Source organism: Rhinolophus hipposideros, assembly GCF_964194185.1.
Source record: "Rhinolophus hipposideros genome assembly, chromosome: 6".
Classification (NCBI taxonomy): Eukaryota; Metazoa; Chordata; class Mammalia; order Chiroptera; family Rhinolophidae; genus Rhinolophus; species Rhinolophus hipposideros.
The window spans coordinates 5,375,214-5,391,677 of record NC_138052.1 but is presented as its reverse complement, the minus strand read 5'-3'; the positions used below and the strand labels follow the sequence as shown (position 1 = coordinate 5,391,677).

At 39.1% G+C, this 16,464-nt stretch overlaps 1 protein-coding gene across 4 annotated transcripts in view; it reads right to left on the bottom strand.

Annotated features, from left to right (window-relative positions):
- Positions 1–16,464, bottom strand: part of CNTNAP5 (contactin associated protein family member 5) — an 800,511-nt gene that overhangs the window by 598,879 nt on the left and 185,168 nt on the right. For all 4 annotated transcript variants that reach the window (XM_081051146.1, XM_081051149.1, XM_081051147.1 and 1 more), the window contains exon 3: positions 11,917–12,110. In XM_081051146.1, coding sequence (XP_080907272.1) covers positions 11,917–12,110 — 194 coding nt within the window. The remainder of the gene's footprint in view (positions 1–11,916; positions 12,111–16,464) is intronic.

Sequence of the window (16,464 nt, the reverse complement as noted above, 5' to 3'; positions counted from 1 at the left end):
AAAATAACATGGTTCGATCTTACAGCTTCTACGTATACTTCCATTGAATAGAAAAGTGACTTTCCTCTGAAGCTTTAAAGCCGAGAACGTCCTTCTCCTATTTGCTGACCTACATTCTATGGTACATCTTTCCCCCAAACAAACTAATGTTTTCTTTAATACAAATTAATTAAGGCAGGTGAGCCCCCTTCTAGATTATTTTCATGCTCCTCCTACAGGAACGTCTTAGAAACAGTGGTTCCCATATTTGCTGTATTATTTCTCACTCTGATGCCATAGATTCCTAAAGATCTCGAAATTGTAAAACCACTGGAAGCTTACAGCCAAAGTTTTATCCATTGATATCTCTTTCGTCATGCTTAAACTTTAAACACACATACCTTCTTAGATTCTCACCTACTTACAGCACTCACATAAACACAATGTCTGACACACAACACAACGCTTCACAGAAATAGCACCAGGTGGGAAAACTGGGAGCGGGAGGCCCAGGCATAGAAACATAAGTCAGAGGAGGTCCAGTCTGTCACTTAAATGTCGTTGTGTATCGTGGGCCTCTCTACCTTCACAGCCCCTCCGACTCTCACCTAACCTCAGGTTCCTTTGTATTCATAGAAGTTACCACATGCAGGCAGCTGAACCATTTAGAACATAGCAATAACCTGTTCATGCTTATCTGCTTGGTTCTTATCAGTTCCTCCTACTTTGGTTCACAGTCCATTAATGGACTCTGGCCCTCAATTATTGCAGTGTCTCACAAATGTGTACAGGTAGGACAAAACTGTGGACAAACATTGCAAGATCAAAATAGCTACTGGGAAAAAATATATATAGCGCTTACTTAGTGCAAGTCATAAACTGCATGCTCTCACCTATATGACCATCTGTGCATAGCATTTCCTTGTGTACTTTGTCCTGCATTTATCTTACTTCTGATTAGGGACTTCTAAATTCTGCTCTTGAAGTCTCCTTAATTTACTGCATGCAGAATATGCCTAACAGATGCTTAATATACTAAATTATAATCAGATAAGACAGGATGTTGGGAGTCTATGATTTTCTGGTAGAGATTTCTTTTTTTACAAGTACATCTCCCTTCCCATACAGCAAAGTACCAATGACATTCATGTCAAAATAATTCCAGCCAAAAGTTTATGACTCCCTTGCTCTACTTTTAACATTTCAAAACAAACAAACAAACAAACAAACAAACAAACAAAGTTCCCTTGTCTACAGACTTGTAATTATTTTCCAAATAATTCATAGGTCAGGAAGTTGGACAATGCTTTCCAATCCTAGAGCCTAGATAAATTTAGTGATATCGTTCAGCTCTTTTCCTGGTTCAGAAAGCAGCCACAAGGGCAGTGCTGCCATTTGGTTACAGGCGGAGAGAAGGACGCCATCCCACATGTACATCTGCAATTGGTCAGAGACTTGAAACACAAGAGCAACTCTTGCCCACACCTTTATTTTACTGTGTTCTCTCTTTACCCACCTGGAATTCATGCTTAATAGGAATAGAAATGTGTGGTTACCAAATTATGTTTTTCCCCTTGTTATCAACTGCTATCATTGTAACAATAAACTTAATGAAGCCTGAGTTCCTTTAGACTTAAAAAAAAAAAAAAAAAAAAAAAAAAAGGCACTTGAGAGACTCTTCTTGAAGTCCCTGCCAGGCCTGTGATCTTTCCATCTGGCTAGAGCCAAAAGGACACCAGGGCTTCAGACTCTGGCCTAGAATCCTTTTCTTTAGCTGTCAGTAATGCCCCCAGGCTGTCCTTCTAGCTCTTCTGTCAGCTACCTGGCCTCTCAGCTAATTGCCTTTAATAAGCCCGCATGGGTAACTAGATGTGCCTATAACCACAGAGAGATCTTACCTTCTCTGCTGAGCATTTAGTTTATTTAAAAAAAAATAAAAAAGCTGAGTCACTAAGTTTCCTTTCCATTTTGTATACCAAGCTCAACTGAAATAGCACTAAGAGCTAGTGTCCTCTGGGTGTCCTCACCAGGTATATGTCACATGCACCTACCTTTAATAGCGATGGTAATTATCTCGCTTATTTAGTCTGCACTGTGTAAAGCTTACACGCAGTAACCCGTTTGGAGTTGACACAGGGGTTCTCAAAGTGAGGCCCCCAGCAAGCAGCACCAGCATTTCCTGGGACTGTGTTATAAATGCCAGTTCTCAGCCCTACCCCAGCCCTCCTGGATCCGGAGCGTGGCAGGGCACACCAGCAATGTGTGTCCCCGTGGGACGCTGGGTACGCACCCATGTTCGAGAACTGCTCCTTCACAGATCACATGAGGTGAGCACACTCATCAGACCCGCTTTACTAAGGAGGAAACCGAGTCTTCTACGGTTTTGTCAGTTCTCAAAGCCACAGAATCTCTAGCTGTCAGGCAACAAAACCTGAGATAATCTATGTAAAAAAAAAAAAAAAAAATATATATATATATATATGGTAGCTAAGGACTAAGTGAATAAAGCGTAGTTAATAAGATTTCTTCCTCCTAGCCATTATACCTAACATAATTCAATCTATTTACATTAAAAAATATCTAATGCTTTGCTATGTTAAAGTTGATATATTAACTCCAATTTCTTCTAATCTAAGGTAGGTATCTCCAAAACCTAACTGGTTTATACATATTAGAAATAAAACTATAAGTCAAGTTTCCTGTGAACCACTCAATACCTTTGCAATAAGATTAATATAACAACAGTGGATTTGAAAGAATTAATTTTAAGCAGATCATATTCCTTACTTTGATATCAGCTGTTGGATCCTGTCCCACTACAAACATAACCAGATTGTAGAAGGCTGCAAACATCTGCTTTCCCCTACAAAACGTCCATATGGATATGAATCCTAAAGACTACATGATGACTCCCTGTCCATGTGATGCATTTAAATGACACGCGTGTCAATGTGTGAAAGCATTTACTCCTTAAAGAGGCTAGATCCCACACTAGGAAGGTCTCTGAAACCTCTCAGCCTATTCTAGCTTTGAGAAAGGAAAATAGACGGCCATCAGTAAGGAACTTTCAGGAGCTAAGTGTGGAGCCAGAGGGATGGAGGGAAGCTTGCTAATTCTGGGGTAAAGACCAGCTGTGGTTTCCACAAGGTTGATTGGCCGGTTGTGCCTTCTCTCCTTTTCTGTAAAGCCTCATCCAGCAGTAAGGGACTCTAAGGTCAGTAAGTGCTTAGAACAGAACCACAGAGATATTTCAAAGGCAATGTTAAGTTTTGAGGGCCTTTGCTTATCTGTCCTGAGCTGGATCCACAGTGAAGGGTTTTTCTCTGTATATTTCCCGTGTAACCCTCAGGTCAGCCCATATACCAAGGGATCTGAGAAGGGAAGTATGGAGGAATGAATGCAAAGGCCTAGAAAGTTCTAGATATATGCCTGCTAGGGATGGGGAGAATGATCACTACGATGAGGTTAAGTGACATTTTCAGTGCCATATAAGCAACCATAGTGCAATTGTATTTTGACCCTAATCAAAAGCCTCTACATTTTCCATCATGCCTCATTTCTGTTGGTTTGGTGCAGGGTGGTCACTTGTTTTTGTCTTGGTGGTCTCCATTAAATCCAAGGCACGATTCTGAACATGCAAAGTTCTTAATTGAATTCTAATAATGACCAACTATGAAAAGAATATCTGCATTAAAAGCTTCTATTTATATGCATGTGAAAGAGAACAAGGGAGAGAACAATCAACAAAATCTTGAAAACGATTTTGATAGCATTTTCTTATATGTGATCTTTGCCATTTAACACAAACGCATCAAAACAACTGTGACGAACACATAATGACTGCCCTGCTTCGGTCTGTAGCTAAAGAAGATATGGGGGTAGTAGTGGTCTACAATGCACAGTCAGCCTCACTCTCCAGGGTTATCTTGTACAACGGACTAGGGAAGTCTTGTATCCAAATTGATTAATTCTCTGTATCTCAGACACATCTGACATACCTTCCTTTAAGACTATGCTCATAGCATTTCTCCTTCTGTGCACACGCCCACTCCTGCATTTGCTGAGTTTCCACTAGGCATACAACACTTTGTAGTTGTAGGGAAGCCAAAGTCACCTAAATATGGTGACTGTCCTTTTGACTCCCCTAATTCCGTCCTGCTCACGTATACTGCCAAACACACCTTCTCAACAGCTGCATGAGTTTAATCTGCCATCAGGTCACTCAGGCACAAGCGCAGTGTTTCAGTGTCATGTTTTTGTCTCATTAATGGTCCCACCCATTCACAGGAGGGATTAACTATATCTTACACATCTTTGTGTGCCCAACACCTAGCACAGTTTTTGCCATATAATGAGAGTTCAAAAGATATATGTTGATGGCAATCAATTGTTTTCTAAAATTGGTAGGCTAAAAATACTACATCAAATAACGGTTCAATATTCAGGATGTCCTAGGCCAAACTGGTGGAATAAAAGTGTACAAATCATGACGATCAGAGCATCTCCCAGAGAATCTGGATGTCATTCAAGGATGAAATCAGGGAACTCATGACCCAAATGTATAATCCATTGTTTCAATTGACCTCAGCCTGAAAAAAATAAGCCCTTCATATTAAAACAGACTACAGAAAGCTAAAGGAAACCATAGACCATTATATTGTACAAGCCAAAGGATTCTACAATAAAGGACTACATAGCTGAGGCATTGAGGAAGTGGAAACATATTTTCTTTAAGAGAAAACTATAAACTAAATATGAACAAATATAAAGTAAATTAATATGTACATTATATCAGAGGGAAGTCATAGGCTAGTGCAGTTGCTTGACCCAGCCATGTGAATATGGCTGAGTATGTGAACATACTGGACACAGTGAGCAGCCTTACTGGAATATGGAATTGTGTCAGTGAAGAAAAGGAATCAAAGCGTCTCATTGTTAAAAGATCTGAAAGATCATTCTGCAGAAGAGAGGAGAACATTTTTATGTCCATGTTGCAGGAGAGAACACCTGGGGTTCAAGGTGTAAACACTGGAGGGAGAAAGATTTTGGCTCTATGTGTATCAGTCTGTCCCAACTCCAGCCCTGATGATCTGTTGTACAGAATCATGAAAAGAAGACTTCGCCCCAAAAGCTGTTTCTAACCTTTTCCTGAACCAATAATGAGCATACCAATAACTTCAGAGTTACTGGCAGGAAATGTCCAAAACTAGCTGACAAGTATATAGTGTGTTAGGGATACATTCTGGGCATCTCCAAGTCCACCAAGTTTTCTCATGAGCTTCATCGTGTGGTTTAGCCCAGATGGAACTTGAATTTCCCCTTTGGTTTACCTTAGCTAGTTACTTCCCCGCTGTATGAGAATGTACTCTGCATCCCAAGCCCAGATCGTACCAGCCCTTTGTCTCAAAATACTGGATCTTAACCCTCATGCCATTGCCCACTGGCTAAGGAGCTATTTAGTGATTTAGGAGTTCAGGCTTTATGGACCCACAGAGCTTGCTTTATATCTTGGCCCATCACACTACTGCTTGTGTGATATGGGCCGGGTTCCTTGGCCTTTCTAAGCCTCAATTTCTTCTTCCATAAAACAGAAATGAGTCATTAGGATTATTGAGAAGATATTAACTAATACCTTTGGTAATCTTAGTAGAGAGCCTACTCATATTGAGTGCCAGATAAAGAGTAGCTGACCCATTGAATTGGGCATTCTGGGGTATGGACACCACAGGAATCAACTGGATTCTCTATAACACTTTGGATACTATATTCTAAACTGCTCTCATTTCATCGATAGGTGCCAGCCTTGCAAAATTCCTTGCTTTGGTCATGGTCTCGACTGATTATTTTTTTCCCTCCACGTGGTCCACATCTCTGTGGCCCCTGCGTCCTCATGAGTGAGCATGCCTATGCTATGGCATCAGGGATGGTTAGAACGGGACCAGCGTGTAGTATATGACTGGCATCAAACCGAGGCTGATTGTGAATGCCGGATTACATGAAAACTTGGAAGAAGCAAGGGAGCATGCAGGTAAAGCAGACTAATAGTTCTTCACAGCCAATAGTGAAGAATTCACTAACAGCAAATACTTGTCTAAAACTCGTACTTGACAGGGGCTCCTTAGAGTGCATTTGTAAAAGGCAAGTAAAGCAAGTTATCCAACAAAGATGGATATGGCTTTATCACAGATAACATGAGAATTGAACGTAGAAAAAACAATGCAAATTATTAGGAGATAGAGAAATTGAAAAATTCAGGATTCTTACAGATTACTTCTAGTTCTTATTTTCTGTTATTTCTATAAATAAAATGCAGAAGGAAGACTACAAAAATTATCAAAGCTTTTAGGTAATATTAAAGTCTCCAAATAAGAAACAATTGAAGTTAGATAACAAAAATAGTTTATTTGAATACGTTCCTATACGTGTAAAAGTAGTCAGGGAAGGCAAATCTTTTTATCCAATGTGCTCAATAAAGTTGTGAAAACTAAAACTGATTGAGAATGGGAATCTGTAGATGACACATGAAAGGACTCTGGCGTCTTAGGGAAGACTGCTCTTCGGTTTCTGCATACTGAGTTTCTTGTGGTGAAGTTCTTGGATGCACGAGGTGTGATCAAACAATATAGAGAATGTTTAAATTTATATATATATATATATATATATATATATATATATATATATATATATATATATATACAACAGTGAAAGACACATTGCCATTAACCCCTCTGAAAATATCCCCCTCACTTTGAACACACTTTTCCCATCGTTCTTGCCCCTTTCTGAAGCAGTTCTGGAAGTCCTCTTTCGTGAGTGTCTTTAGTTGTGCTGTGGTGGCTGCCTCCATGTCCTGAATCATTTGGACTTTGGGGAAAAGCCAGAGTTGCACGGTGCCAGATCCAGTGAATAAAATGGGTGAGGATATACCATAATGTTTTTATTGGTCAGAAATTGCTGTACGCCAGACGCGATGTGTGACATGGAGCCTTGTCATGATGAAGGATGATTTATGGCACACTTTAAAACACACCTTCTCTCAACCGTAGCTCACACCCAACTGACTGCACCGAACAAGTTGAAACTTACTGTTACTAATGTTCAAAGTGCCACTTCCTGTATTGAAGATCCCCGCCTTTCCATTGGATGGCACACGGCAGCAGCATTCACTGTATTTTGTGATCACAACAGAAAGGCTTCATGTCACTTATCACTTCTGGTACGGCAATTTCTGTCAAAAAAACATTGCGGTGTGTCCTTTTGTAACTTATTCACTAGATCTGGCACCGTGCAACTTCTGGCTCTTCTCTAAAATCCAAATGACCATGAACGGTAAATGTTTTGAATTGATTCAGGACATCAAAGCAGCCACAACAGCGCAACTAAAGACACTAATGAAAGAGGACGTCCAGAATTGCTTCAGAAAGTGGCAAGAATGATGGGATAATTGTGTTCAAAGTGAGGGGGACTATTTTGAGGGTGGTTAATGGCAATGTGTCTTTTATTGTAATAATTATCTTTTTTATTTAAACATTCACTATATTGTTTGATCACATCTGATATGAGAGAGTAAGAGAATTATGATGCATGTCATCTTTCCCATCAAAGAAACATGACAAAGGATGGTGGAATTAGAGGGCTATGACACTGGAAATTACCTCTGAGATGAATGAATTATACTTTAACATCTACTAGTAGAGACTATCTTGTAGGTTGAAAATCCTTATAGTTAAAACCTTATTAAATTCCTGTGAGTTCATTGACTGGGAACATCACCTTAATATTTTGTTGTAGCCAAAATGGAAGTGAAATTTGCCATCAGGGAGGATATTAGAAACAAAACAGATAATATTTTTGAATCCTTATACAAGGCTTTTCTGTCCATACCTGATATAGTTGGCCTAGTTGATTTTCCCAGAGAGATAAGGGGAGAGAGCTCAAGAGAAATACAACTGAAATCGTCAATAAAACGTAATAATTGATTGAAAAGATAGGGATACTTTAGTCTGATATGGAAGAGGAAAGGATCTTGAGTGACTCGTACAGATCGTGAATAATGTGGATAAGATGATTTTACTAAAGGACCCCGTATATTAAACCACAAGCACAAGTGGCTGTCTTTGAAAATTCAGAGTGATAAATATCCGGAATTAAGGAAAAGTGCCAATGCACAGAGGGGATGCATTTTGAGAACACTTATAACTTGTATTTAGGAAAGAGATGGATTCATGAATGGTTTGAACACTCACACAAGGAAGGGGCTCAGGACTGAAAAGAAAATTCATGGATATCATAGGATTAGTGTGTGTCTCCCCTGGCATACATTTCAGAATGTCAGAGGACAGTGGTATGGGTGGATTTAATTAGATAATTAGTGGTTTCCTTATTCCAAATAAATTCATCCACTCTACCAAACACTGGCTAACATTGCTGCCCAGAGTTAGAATCATAATAGTTATATTGCCTACAAATTAATGGAAGAGACTTTGGATCTGCTGAGATTTTAAATGTGTTGTGAAGTTCGTCACTGAGACACCTTCACGCCTGAGTATTTAGCACAGTGAGGACCGTGGCTTGTTCAGAAATCATGATGCATGACTAAGTAGCTGCTCGGTGGCCTCACTCGTGAACAATCCGTCTAGTGCCAGATCAGAAATGCCACAAATTAAATGTTTAGGGCACAGATATTGGCTACTGTACATTGGACAAGTGTATGTTCAGGATTCTCGTTCCAAAGTGAGCTTTGTAACATAAAACATAGCTCCTGAGTACTGGGAAACTGATACCCCAGCCATGGAGTATGCCGTAGTGGTATTGTTTGGTAAGTCAATTAAAAACCATTACAAACTCCCTATCATCTAAAATCTGAGGACCTTCAGAAGGCCATGTGAAAGGGGCAGACAAGAGCTTCTCTGCTTCTTTGATACAACACCCTTAACGAGTCAATACTCAATACTGAGGTTTGTGGGTATTGACTTTTCCTGAAATGGTAAACAGAACAACTTAGAGTTTTATAAAAAATTTCTTGTTTTACTATTGTTCTCATCTCGTTTAAAAGGCTTACCTTCTCATTTTAGTTTTTATTTTGTTTCCTAATTTTAAATTTACAATAAAAAGCAAACAAGAAAAACTCTCAAGGAAATGTATTTATCCAACGGCAATCTGATAGAAACACCAATAGATACTAGCCACAATTCAGATTTCGCATGTGCCTGACTAGTGTTTGGTGAAATAGCCTGAGTCTCGACAGGTGTTCTTGATGCCTAGACAGTTTCAGAGAGTCGGAGCACTGTTTGTAACATAGAGGAATACCTTTACATGTTATTGCTGCTTTTTCACTTTTATATTTTAGCAAAATGTCAATTAAACAATAGGGTATAATATTATTCTTACAGAGTGTAAGTGGTTGTTCTGACAAAGTTTACATTTCGGATGGTTTTGACAAAACTAAGTCAATTTTATAAAAAAAATTTTAAAAAGTGAAGGGTAGAGAAAGATAAATAGAAAGTACAGTTTTACAATCAAGTATATTTAGGACTAAATTCTAGTTTTGTGTCCTGGCATAAACAGTTTCTAGTTATATGACTTTGAGTGGATTTCTGTGGGGGGGGTGGTCAAGCCTATTGTTCAGAGAGATGTTACATAATATATAATCTCCAGATATATATACATAGGGTGCCAAAATATGTATGTACATTTTAAGAAAGGAAAATGTATTAAAATTGTAATAATCTATACAGATAACAAAAGGTGAATACAAATTATGTGTATACATTTTTTGGCACCCTCTGTACATGTTTGCTTACAAATGTGGTATGTAATCGGTGCTCAGTAGCTTCTAGTTTCCTACTGATATAAGTGGATGTACATTTTCCTAATTCGAGCATTGTTACTAGCATGATTTATCATGGTGTCCGTGCCCAGTGTTGCTGTATTTTACTCTTTGAGCTGGAAGTTGTGATGATCACTCCACAATCTCCTCCTCCCAGTGTTCACACCAGACAGGCTGGTCCCAAAGCTACTGCCTCTCCTAAGCGCTCTGCAGGCATGGTCTCTGGGGAAGCCATAGCTGGACTTAGCACTATTTTACACACATGGTTCCCTGCTTTTTCTCCTGTGCCTGCCCAGGATCTTTCGCCTCCCCAGAAATGTGAAGGCTGTTCTGAGGGTGAGATAATGGATGGGAATAGTATTCTCCCCTCCAAATGTGGGAGCCCTGGTCATTCTGCAGTTCTTTAGATAACCATCTAACAGTGAATTCCTCCTATCTGTCCAGCAACACAAGCCATGGAGGCTGCAAGAACCGCTGAGACAGGTCCCTGCCTCTGAGGGGTTTGGAGTTACTTGGAAACGCAGGTAAACCAACAGGGGCAAAGAGGTGAAATTGGCTGTATGCCAACAGTTCACAAGCCCAGAGGAAGTGTCAGTCCTTGAACCATATCCTGATTCAGGGGACAGGCAGAAAGCAGGTCATCCAGTTCTACAGAAAATGAAACTCAGGGTTTTAAGAAACTTTAGAGAGAATAACTCAAAACTGCAATTCAATCTGTAAAACAACCAGTTCTGATTGAAAACACAAAAGAAAATAAATAATTTCATATTTATCTGCCTTTCTAAAGTCAACATAAATCCTTAAAATTGTTCCTCAAATTGGAATGTGTGCTTAATTCTTATTTCAAACTAAGAAAAAAGCAAGAACCTGAAAAAATGTATGGGAGCTTCAAAATTGAGAAAAAAGAATACAATAGTTCCCAAAAGTCTATTTTTAAAGATGAAAAAAATTAATGTTCTTTATGCATATTATCACCTAATATTTCTAGTGACCCAGAATAAAGATGGTAATATTCTCAAGTTCAACCTGCCATAACTAAATTTAATCTTCAGTTTACCATTACTTTCGATTAGAAAGAGTGATGGTGGGCAATCAAAAAATAACAATAAGTATAAAATAGGTATTTTTCCCCCCATGAATTGGGGTCAACACAGAAAAATGCATGTACAAAACAACAGCAATTTGAAATCATACTTGGCATTGATTTAAGGAAATAGGGAGGTTATGAAAAAGAACGATTATGTTATCAGTTGCCAAATCTTCACATTTTATGTATATGTAGAAAAAAACAATAACAAAAAAACACGTTTGGTGATGTTTTTTCCTAAACTAAAAGCAACATAAACTCACAAAGTATGTTGTTCTGTGCATGAGCGTCTCTCTGAAGCCCCCTCTTTATCCCCTTCTCTACCTCCACCTCCCTTTCGTCACCTTGGTTGGGGACAACCTGTCACTGACATTACAAGGCCAAGAGTTTGGGCCTGGGGTAGGGAAGGGAATATTCTTTTTTTTAAATTTGGAGCAAACTGTTCTTTACTTCCAAGTTGAAGATTGTTCATAATAACAAAATAATTGTAGATTTTTAACACTTTCAGTTTATTTCCAATCTTGGATAAAAGCTGTTGCACCCAGTGGCTTTAAGATCAGCCCCAATTGAAGGTCTCCATGCCACAATTCCCATTGGGGCATCTTTGTTCAAGTTACATAACTGAGTTAACTGGGTCATTACAAGGTATGTAAAATGCCTGGCACATAATAAAAAAATAAGTATATAAATCGGTACTCAGTAAATCAATACATTCCCATTAACAATTAGACTTTCATGGTGTGTACCTGTTTTTATAGATGAATTGAGACTCAGTCAGTGAACTACCCAAATTTCCAGAAAAGGAGGCAAACACTAAACTTTTTGCAACAGACATCCTAATTTCCCTAGAAACTGGAGCCGTGCTGGAGAGAGGACTTATATATGGCCTAATTATGTCTGAATGAGCTCTCAACGGCTATTAAGCTACCAACAATCTGGGTACAGGAAAATGACAGAAATGTACACCAGTTACCATTAGCACATCTCAGTTTTAGTCATCGGAAGAGAAAAGATGTCCTACCCAGATGTTGTCTTCTTGCTGATACTGTTTCCAGTTGTGCCCTGTGTCACTGAACATCAGGCTATAACTTGTCACCCAGTCAGAGGTTCCATATCTTCCCTGCGTGGCCACTGCCGTAATCTCCACTCTGTGTCCCAGGTCCATCTGGAGCCACTGTTGAGCGTTGGAATCTGCTGGGGACCAACCGCCAGCTCCTGAAAGAGGATCAGACAGACAGCGTGGTGGTGACATCTCACACAGCCGCAGCTTTCTACTCTTAAAGAGAAATGAGACAGTGTTCAACTAAGATGTCTTTACCCCAAATACACCCTGCCACTGCTGGTAAACCCCTGGTACTTTCTTGACCAATTGTCCCGCTCCCTTTCCACCTAATCTGCTTTCATGGTTTAAGATTCATCGCAAATGCTGTTTCCTCTATGATTTTTCTGCTCGTTGCTCAGCCTTTACAGTTTCCATCTTCTGGATTCCTAGTGGAATTTGTTTCATTTTTTTTTCCTTTTGCTTTTTTAAAAAAATGTTTTTACAATCTTAACCTTTAATATGCCTTACTTATATCCTCTGCCTCACAAGTATCTCCTTCATACCTTCTTTTCTTTTTTTTGTCATCCCTCTTCTCTTTCTCTTTTCTTTGCTTCTTATGTCTCTCCAAATACATGCTATAAACCTGCCACAGACCAATATTCTGTTGCGGGTACAAAGATGACAGATCACTGACAATGCTCCTTCATTCAGCAGAAGTTTACTAAGTTCCCAGAGCATGCTGGGTGCTAAAGAAAGACAGACAGGCAAACAAAAATGTGTAATGTGAAGTGACAGGAAGCCTTACAAGATGTAAATGCAAAGTGCAATGGGAGCACAGAGGACGGAATGCCTGGGTAGGTGATCAGAAAGACAAAAATACAGTGACAGTGGAGCTGAGACCTGAAACAAGTATGGCCATTTCCTATGCAAACAAGGTTGGATAAAGAGAAATTTGGAGAGATCAACCAGGGTCAAGAGAACAGCATACGCAATAGCTTAGAGAGACATGACAGTGCGCCACATTCCTGGATCTCCATGTCATTCGCTATACTTGACACACAGAAATGTTCTAACATGTAACAAAAGCCTTTGGGTCCCATAATTTCCTGATGTGACAAACTGGAACTTTGCAGAAGATCAATATTAGCTCTCATTAAGTTGGAATATTTTTTGTTTTCATTTCACGTAGGAATGAATGATATTCATTCTTATTGACCTAAGAGTTCACAAAAGTTCTGAACCCTGAGTTGGAGCTGTTGGAGGAGAATGTCTTATGTCATGGGTGTGGATGAGACAAAAGCAACCTCTTGGAACCTCTTGGAACACATTGCTCAGAGCATTGGATCAGGGAGTCAACAGAACTTTTATTTAGATGGATTCATAAACAAATTCCATTTTATTTCAACATATATCAGCGAAAGTCATTTTAGTGATGCTCTTTATTGGATAAAGGAGATATATATATATATCTATATATATAGATATATATATATCTATCTATATATATATATATATACAGCAGTTTGATAGATGGAGTATAATACAGGGCTTATGACTTTTTCTGAGACATCACTATTTTAGAAATTAAATCTTTGAATTTAAACTATTTCTTTTTTACCCCCACAATCAACAGCTGGGCTTCCTAGTCCTGCTTTAGAGGTTTCCTTCATTTATTATAATTATTCTTATCATATGCACATATGATAAGAATTTATGTTGAGGACAGAAGAAGGAAAATAGAATAAGGGATTCATCCCACAACCTTGAAAGAATAAAAACAGAAGACTGACCAAAACTCAAATGAAAAAAAAAAGGTTTCTTCAAATTTGTCAACAGAAAATCACATCTTCGTTTTGCCCACAGTAAAAAGCTTAGCTTATTAATCCCCCTAACATTAAATGGGATTGTTGAGTTTAGCATTCATTAACACATTAAGAATTTCCCAACCCCAGGAGGTTCAGCATAAGCTCTTAAATGGAGGGACACAGTCTGGGTGATAACTGCCAATGACTCTTTTCCTGCTGTTGAAGATGCTCCCTGCATCACAGCTAATTGACCAGACACCCAGGGTTGCCATGGTTGCTATGGCAAACATTTTGTTCCTTCTCCTGAACAATAAATGTGTTTTCACAAATGATGACAGCAGCCAGAAGATACTATCTGCAGTTGCTCTAAAGACACACCATGCCCATGCTAGCTTCCTGTGTCAGAATTGTTCTCTAAATTGGGGGTCTAACATGCACACTGATACCTGTGTTTGGCAGCTTAAAGGTGTTAACTAAGGTGGTTCTGACTGTAATGGTGGCTGTGGTATCAATTATTATTAATTGCAATTCTCATGCATCCTGCAGTTTAAATTTAAAGAAATTTAATGGAAGTTTAAAGAACAATTTTAATTTCAAAGAAAAAATAACTTCAGCTTAGATTTTGATAGCATCTAGAATTTTCCAGTAGTTTTCAAACATGGGATACTGAATGATTTAGAGGCTATATCCTGTTTACTGCTAGCACACACCAAGCCTCATATTCTATATACTGCATTATTGGACTTTTTGGAAAAAGAGGAAAAGAGGAGATGCTGAACTGCAAACCAAGAGACCTGGTTCCAGACCCAGCTCTGCTCTTGCGGTTAGATGAGATGAGAGATTCTCAAATGTGCTCAACCATCAGAAACAGCCTGAGAGCTTTGTGAAGACCACTTTCCTTGACCTGATCCTTGATAAATTACTCAGGGGCCTACCCTGAAATATGTGTTTTTAGAACGGTGCTCATGACACGTGGAGTGCTTTGGGAAATACTAGGTGACATAACTTCTGAAATTTCAGTTCTAATATTTTACTGTTAAGAGTTGCATGACTTATCTTTAACAGTCCTACTTAATTAAATCCAACATGCTATTTTTGATTAGTAAAAGCAAATATATGAACAATATGAAATAGCTTCTGGATCTAAAGATGGACACTCCTTTAGTTTGATTCCTAAACCCCCCCAAACCCAACACAAATGGATACTTTAAGTCAGAATTACAAGTGCCAAAGAAATCTGAAAATCTATGAGTTCAGAACTATCTATTTCTCCTCTTGCTTGGCCATTTCTTTTCAGTCCCAGTTAGCCCTTGGTTCCCCTCATCACCCCCATTCCACAAGTCCTCGGAATGTTCGTCCACACACCGTTAGGTAACAGTCCTGGCTCGGTGCTAGCACTGCCCTAAGCAACTGGCCAACATCAACGAATTCATCATCACAGCAGCTCTGCGTGATAGGTATTATTATCCCTATCTCATAGGTGGGGAATCAGAGGGCAGAACTACTAGGCAGCTTTTCTAAGATCACACAGCTAGTAAGTGGCAGAGCAGAAGCTTCAAACACAGAAAACCAGGACCCTAGAGCCCAAGCTTCACCACTCATCGCACAGCCTTTCAACAGCAGAGAACATGCTCCTCCTAGTAGTACTCCTTCCTCTTAGCAGTCCTCACCAGAAACGCTTCACACTGAACATTCTTTTCAGTATCTCACTTGATTCTCACAGCCATCAGCAATAGCATTTTAAATTTCCATTTACTAGAGAATCAAGCCACTTCAAAGAGCCAACTAGTTTATCTAGGTTATGTGGTGAGAGACTGCTCTCCAGCTCAGTTCTCCTGATTTCTCATCCTTGACTGAGGTTTTATCAGGAACCAATGTCTTAAACAAGCAGGAAATATCTCTTATGGAGAACTCTAAGATAGATGTCAAGTAAGACCAGAGACCAGATAGATTTCTCCTGCAGACCATTTTCCTGCTTAGCCTTCTTCATCGCGATGCCTATCCCCAAATTCACATGCTAGGACAGTCTCTTCACATGAAACAAAATAATTGGTCAAGAATGTAGACATTCCTTTTTTGGACTTATTTCCATTTCTAACTTAGAAAAGGAAATGAGGGCTGATTGATGTCACACACTAGAAATGGGTGCAAAACACTATATACAGGTCTCTGCTAAGTGATGTTTTACAACTATCATTTAAAAAAAAAAAGAGTCCATTTAGTACAAGACCAACAGGAGCTAAAATATCCACATATAACATTTTCATACCAATCTGTTGGAAGCACACAGCCTGGCCATTTTTAAAAACTTTAAAATGAACCCTATAGGGAACAGTTTTCTTAAGTATGTGCCTCCCCCAGATTCACACAAGGCCCTAAAAGCTACAAGCGCATTCTCACAAGTGACTAGGATGTTAGGTTGAGTTACAAGCTGCATCTTAATTATTAAACAGTTGGTGCCTCTGGAACAAAGGTTTGAGATTTTTCAGGGACAAACTACCTAGTGATGTTAATGAGTAAAGCAGAGGCTCCCCATAAATATTTAACATTATACAGTATGGGGAAGAGTTATAACAACATTCACAAGTCTGCTCTTAGGGCTTGGGATGGCGTCTTGCTCCTCTATTCAGAGCATTGTTAGCATGCATTTGTGGCCTGTCAGGACTTCTGAGGCTGGGAAATTGTTGGATGGTACATGGCCTCATCCTTCTGCTACTGGACA